This window comes from Poromitra crassiceps, assembly GCF_964638095.1.
Source record: "Poromitra crassiceps genome assembly, chromosome: 12".
Lineage (NCBI taxonomy): Eukaryota > Metazoa > Chordata > Actinopteri > Beryciformes > Melamphaidae > Poromitra > Poromitra crassiceps.
In genome coordinates, this window is record NC_139632.1 from 18018661 (window position 1) to 18025829 (window position 7169).

The window sequence follows — 7169 nt, forward strand, 5'->3', positions numbered from 1 at the left end:
AAGAAACATGCGCCCCTTCCTTTTCTCTCGCTCTTTGAGTCTGTCGCTCTGTCCCTCCCCCTTTCCATCAGACGGCCATCATCTTTATGCGAGCACCGGTACTGGCACACTGTCCCTAAGCACCGCTGGCAGAAATGCCATATAGATCACTTAAAATGTAATGAGCATAAATGCCGTGCAGCTTTTGGAGAATACCTACGAACATGTTTGCAGCAGTGGCGTGTCTGTGTGAGCTGTGTATGTGGCTGAACCGTCCTGCTGCAGAACGGCAGAACAAACAGGGGACAATGAAGCCGGTGCCGGAGAGCTGACCGCGTATTGTCTGGATCTCTCCTAGCTTTTGTGGCCCAACATTTTAAAACTGTCACGTCTGCTTTTCAACTCTGTGATTGTGAACTCAATGTCTGCCACGCCTCATTGTTCTGTGTGTCTCTCCTCCTGCTCTCTCTCTCCTCTCTCTCTGTGTCTCCTCCCTCCCTCTGCCCCGTCTGTGGGCCAGTGTTCGGCGGGAAGGGGGTGAGGTTCAGCACTAGTGAGGATGTGTACCCAGAGAAGGGTATGTGGACCTCAGGGCTCCAGACACCGGGGCTCCCAGAGAGCCTCCAGACCAAAGCCCACCTCCCTCCACCCTCCATGTGCATCCTGATACTACCCTGCCTGTTCACACTCATCCCAATAGACGATCTCTGTCCTCCCTTTCTCTCTCTCCCCAAACACACACACACACACACACACACACACACACACATGCATCCACATCCACCACAACAAAGAGAATATAGACTTTCTGCATTCATGCATGTAATGTACCCACACTGATGTCTGTATGGTACTGCGCTGAATACATACTTCATATGATGTATGTATGAGCAGGCACTAAAGCATGAGGTGCGGACATCAGACCAAGACAATAGTCTAAATGCTTTAAGAGTATGGAGGAACCCAGATCCAGCATGATGTCATGGAGAGAGGCCCGTGGGCCAAGCGCACTGTGTGTGTGTGTGTGTGTGTGTGTGTGTGTGTGTGTGTGTGTGTGTGTGTGTGTGTGTGTGTGTGTGTGCCTGCCTGTGCGAAACTTAGCATGGGCTGAGTCTCAGACAACGCCACGTAAAATCCACTGCGGGCTTACGGGGCTTTTGTCCTGTCCGAGCCGGTCTTTTCTGTTCGTCGGCTGTGTAATTCCAGGTTTCCACCACAGCAGAGAGGGTGCTGTTTCCCCGCTGTGAAGCCGAACCCCCTTTCAATTGTTACTTGAGACAATGTCATGGCAGGGCAAAAAACCCTCAGTATTGAAAACTATGCAATATTTAAGAACACAAATAGCCCGTTTCGACAGACAACAACTGTGGCTTTAAGGCAAGTACTGTTGCTACATGTATGGAAAAGTAGGGCCGTTTTTAAAGGGAGCCTGCACTGGAACTTGCGGGTCCTTGTCTGAGACTCGGCAGGTGAAGCAGGCTGGGTCTCACGTTGAGGCAAGAGAGTGACTTGAGCAGAGTAATGTGAGTGAGTGAGTGAGTGAGTGAGTGAGTGAGTCACTCTGGCTGTGTGACTATCTTTAAGATCGACAAACACGGGGGTCTCTAGCAAGGTCTCTGCGTTGGGAGGAATTCCTTTCACCCACGTTACTCCCCCCTCCTGAAATGTTAGAGCAGTGATGAAGAAGAGTATGATCATGATGAAGATGGCGATGGCGATGGGGATGACATTTGGCTCAGTTTGTCTGGGAGGGCTCCCTGTCCTTGCCTGCTCTTTCATACACGCATACCGTATACACAAAAAAGGGTGCTCCCCCCTCCTCAACTCACCCCCCCCCCCTAGTGAGCTACAGTTTCAGCCAATCAGAAACAGTCCCTGGGGTCATGTGGTATGTGGTTGTGGTGTCTGTCACTGTAGATCAGTATCAAAAGGATTAGGCTCTCTCTCCCTCTCTCGCTCACACACACACACACACACACACACACACACACACACACACACGCACACACACACACACACACACACACACACACACACACACAGCATGCTGCATGCATAGTCAAGTCAGTATTTGCTTACCTTGCCTTGCTGTAGTCTTGCTGTCTCAGGGCATAGCATATCACGTTATCTTATCTGGTGTGAGACAAGTGATATCACACAGTCGCCTCAGATGGAGATGATCTATAGATGTAGTAGAAATGTGTTGCATAGCAAATAGAAGTGTTATTCCATAGAAGGAGGCCAAGGAGGTAGGCTCATAGAAGACATTACAGTGTGTCTTCAGTGTGTCGCCAGCTGCCGGGTGTCCTTGGCTGTAGCGCGGATGTAAATCACTTTCCACTGAACAGATCTCACTGGATAAGCATTTCTGCCACATTATAGGATGAATTGAACAGTCTCTCAAAAGCTCAGATGAATCTATGCTTATGAAATGGACTGTGAGTGAAATTGACTGTGATTAGTGATGATTGGGTAGGACTCTCGATCATACATACTGTTAAATAGGATGTGAACTGCATTAAAAAATAATTATAGGGTACGATTAAAATAATTGAAGATAATGCTTTGGCAGAATCACATTACAAGTTAATACCTATTCTGATGGAGATTTGCAGTGCGGAGTAAAATATGCACTTTTGATTGTCATGTCGATTGAAGAGACAAAAAGCTTTGCTTATTCTTGGCAGTGTCGTGCTCACTCTGAGCCAGCAAAGTTTATTTTTCATGTTTCATGGAAGACCTCCATAGAATAGACAAGGCCAGGTCCCATTGGCAAGGGGACCAACATCCCATAATAATGCCCCTGGGAGAGATGCAAAGAGCTGCATGCCAGCAACACTCTGCTGTCCAACTCCCACAGACACCTTGCTTAGTGGGTGGCTGTTTGAACACACACACACACACACACACACACACACACACACACACACACACACACACACACACACACACACACACACACACAGGCTGCTGGTTTTTGCCACAAAGATGAAGACAGTGAAGGCACTAATTAAAAGACAGAAAATTAATGTCCTTCTGTCACCGTATCCGTCCGGAATTTAATGTGGACCTTAGCCACTTGTTCAAATGCATCACAAAACCACACCGGCATAACGAGGAAAGATTCGTCCATTTGGTACCACCTTGTTTTCAGACACTAGCCAGTCGACACCTCCCTCCCAGACAAAAGAGCGGGCACCTGAGCGGAGCCATCTAGACATGTCCTTTCTGCATGTCACTCTCTTCTCCCCAACACAGTCCTGCTGGGGCCAGCAAGAGGACCAAGGCCTGCCCTGAGCTAGGGCCCAGGTTCAGGGTTTGAGCTATCTCAGGTGGAGGGTGCACACATGGACCAACTCACATCCATTGGGTTTCTGGAGCTAAGATACAATGATATGAGCGAGCCACTGATTTGAAATAATCAAATTAAGTTCATGTGAATATCATCAATAAAATGTTGAGTCCTCCAGACGTGTGCCTTGTCACGCAGCATAACTGTAATTGGGGAGTTGTGCGTCAGGGGTGCGGTCCTTCACTGACAGATGTGAGAGGCTGAGCTGCTTCCTCTCTCAGTAAGCTCCCGTGACCTTTCCTGTCCCCCTCCCCTCCTCACCATGCTTGAGTAAAAGCCTTTACCAAGGAATGGGTATGTGTCCGCCTGTATAGACCCATCTGAGCATGTTCTGACCTGATCTATATGAGGGGAACCAGGACGATCACCCTCTCAACTTCTCTCCTGTCTCCTCTCTGCCTCCTACTAACCACCCTGCATCCTAACAGACATGCCCCTGTGGGACAACAGACACCATGTATCTATGAGTGAGCACCTAATAGCATTTGTACAAAAGCCACTGCAGTAAGTGTGTCACCATTGGGCAGAATCAGGGCAGAATGCCTATTTGAAAGGATGGGATCGTACACGACAGAGAAGACATATTTCAATTGATCATCAGTTATACTGCGTAGCAGGAAATGCTAAAGCTGCCTGTATTGGCCTGACAGGTGTCACTCATAGCGGCTTTGTCTGATTGTCCAGTCACAGTACAGTACAACAGCTCACTATGCCTTCTTTTGAGTCTTACGCAATGCTTGTTTCAGTAAGAGGCAATATTTGTATCGTCAATATTCTATCAAATGTGCATAGGGTTGTGGACAAATCCATTTCAATGTATAATTTAGGAAACAGATGGAATTGATCAGTAACCTTGTTTCTGCATCAGAATGAGAGGAGGAGCGTTTGGAATAGAGGGCATTGTGACTGGTGTCGGTGTTTGTCCTGCGACAGGAGTACAAAGAGGACCCATGTCTCCAAATGGCAGGGCTCTAACTTGTCCCACTCCCTGTCTGTCCTGCCAGGCTCCGGAGTGGACGACGCTGTGGGAGAGGTGTCCATCCATGTGGAGATTTTCACTCACCCCAACACCGGAGAGCACAAGGTCACAGTAAAAGGTATGATCTTATGTTCAGCAAAGTTGTATTTCTTTCTTTTTTTTATATTGATTTAACCTTTTGAAACAGGTTGTCCCATTGACATAAAGCATCACTTTATTGAACGGAGCCCTTGCCAAGAAAGCATCATTGAGACAAATATAAAAGTTGCAGACAGGGAATGAACAGAAAGCAAAACAGAGTCACAGTGGAGACATGCATTGAACGATATAGCGCCTTAATGAGCCAGTCTTTCTACTTTAAAGCAGCTACGAGCAAGATTTTTGATTGTTATTAAACAGTCTAAATTTAATATCGATGCATCACATCTTACCTCTAATATTAGATGAGAGCAACGCCGAGTAGTCTCGTTTGAACCCCGAGTGAATCGGCCAGTGTTGTCTTGATGATTAGTCTGTCTGTGGCCGGGGCAGATCAGGAAGTGAAATGAAACGGTTTGCGGCAGCCACTTCGGCCATAACCACAAAATAACAAAATGACTTCCAAACAGACTGTTAGAATATAACGAGAGATGTTCGCGAGAGTAGCAAGCCCCTGGATGTAGCGAGCTTGGCGTTTTCCTTGTTTATGGTCTGTTGCTAGGCAGAGCGAAACGGTTGAAGGCAGGCAGCTGCCGTAAACCGTTTCGTTTCACTTCCTGGTCTATCCGGCCCGCCGGAAGACAGACACATACTCTATAATCATCAAGAGAGCAACTCTCAGCTACTATTATAGGTAAGATGTGATGCATCAATATTACATTTGGACTGTTTAATAACAATCGGAAATCTTGCTCGTAGCTGCTTTAAATAATTGCCATGAAGAAGGAGACGATGAAAACACATTTTTGCCTAATTATAATTCTCACCTTAGGGAGAGATAACCACACAAAAAAAAGTATTACATTGCCATGATTAAGTACTGGCATACAAGTGGCTGTGACCCGTTGCTTTTTAGCTGCCAAAGAGATTTATGACTTGGTCTTAAAATACAATCCCAATTTCAGCTTCAATATCTTAGCAAGAAGCTGATATGTGGCCTGAGGGAAAGCCAGTATTTTGCTCTCTTTCTCTCCTTCCCACTCTCTTTCCTTTTATTTCCAATCCCTCTCTCTCTCTCTCTGTCTCTTTCTCTGTCTCTGTCTGTCTCTGTGTGTGTGTCTCTCTCTCTCTCTCTCTCTCTGCCAGTGGTGGCTGCCAATGACCTGAGGTGGCAGACGCAGGGGATATTCCGACCCTTTGTGGAGGTCTATATTATTGGGCCGCATCTCAGTGACAAGAAGAGGAAATATGCCACCAAATCTAAGAACAACAGCTGGGCTCCCAAATACAACGAAACCTTCACTTTGTGAGTAGAGACTCAAGCCCTGCCAGTAATGTATTCAAATTAAATATGTGTGATTCTGTGATGACAACAGACGGTCATAATGGTGCTGATCGTTGGTTTGGACCACTGGTTGGACACACTATGCACTATGTTACAATATGGAGGTGCTCTGCCTTGATCAGAGTTTTGAAATCCATCAGCTGTGTTTCAAAGTCAGATTGACTCTGAAGCCGTTTCTCCCTGCAGCACCCTGAGCAGCGAGGTGGGTCCTGAGTGCTATGAGCTCCAGGTGTGCGTGAAGGACTACTGCTTCGCCCGCGAGGACCGCACCGTGGGCATGGCCGTCATGCAGCTGAAGGACATGGCCTCCAGAGGCAGCGCCGCCTGCTGGCTGCCGCTGGGCAAGCGCATCCACATGGACGAGACGGGCCTCACCGTCCTGCGCATCCTCTCCCAGCGCAACAACGACGACGTGGCCAAGGAATTCGTCAAGCTCAAGTCCGACCAGCGCTCTGCGGAGGAGGGCCGCAGCTAAGAGGCAAAGAGAGGGTGAAGCGGGCCATGGCTGAAACTGGGCTCAGACATCGCCCAGAGCACCGCTGCCCCGATGTTCTAAGCACAGATGAGACATTTGCCACACATCCAGTACTGTAAATACATCCATTTCACTGAAAAGGACATCGTGCACAACAAACATCACTCTAGTTGTCTTTGAAAGCACCAATGTCTTTACCGTTATAGATATGACCAATCATCCTATAGATGCATAAATCGAAAGTTACGTATGTAACTACGGTTCTATGAATCCCGAATGACCGCCAGAGGCGGTGCTTAAGCACTGAATATTCCCCTTCGCGCATGCGCAGTTCAAGTATGTATACCAACAATGTCACCTGTGACCCCCTGGATGACCGGACAGAGGTTATATCTTCCGGTGTCATCAGGGATCATTTCCTACAGAAACTTCTCGCGAGCACACGAGGATTCTGAGTGACAGAGCGCTCTGGCGGTCATTCGGGATTCATAGAACCGTAGTTACATACGTAACTTTCGTTCTATTTCATCCCTGCTGACCGCCAGAGGCGGTGCTTAAGCACTGAATGACTTATACCAGCGAAGTCACGAGGAATCCTGAGTACCCACCTCAATGAGTAGAATCAGAGGATTCTGGCACCAGGACCACGCCCAGTGGATGGGGAGTGGCAACATTCACCCGGTAGAACCTGGAGAAAGTGTCTGGTGACGCCCATGAGGCAGCAGCACATATGTCCCCCAGAGATACCCCTCTCAGGGCAGCCCATGATGTGGAGACACTCCTGGTAGAATGGCCCCTCACGCCGGATGGCAGGAGGCGGTTACTCGCCCCATAGGCATAGCTGATAGCGTCCACAATCCAGTGGGACAGATGCTGTTTGGAGAGAGCGCAACCTTTGTTA

General features: G+C 48.1%; 1 protein-coding gene across 1 annotated transcript in view; it reads left to right on the forward strand.

Annotated features, from left to right (window-relative positions):
* Window positions 1–6268, forward strand: part of unc13a (unc-13 homolog A (C. elegans)) — a gene marked incomplete at both ends in the record, with an annotated part of 46386 nt that extends 40118 nt beyond the window's left edge. The window contains 4 exons of the mRNA XM_083647241.1: window positions 500–556; window positions 4336–4428; window positions 5595–5754; window positions 5980–6268. Of these exons, the coding sequence (XP_083503367.1) occupies window positions 500–556; window positions 4336–4428; window positions 5595–5754; window positions 5980–6268 (599 nt within the window). The remainder of the gene's footprint in view (window positions 1–499; window positions 557–4335; window positions 4429–5594; window positions 5755–5979) is intronic.
* Window positions 6269–7169: the final 901 nt, after the last annotated feature.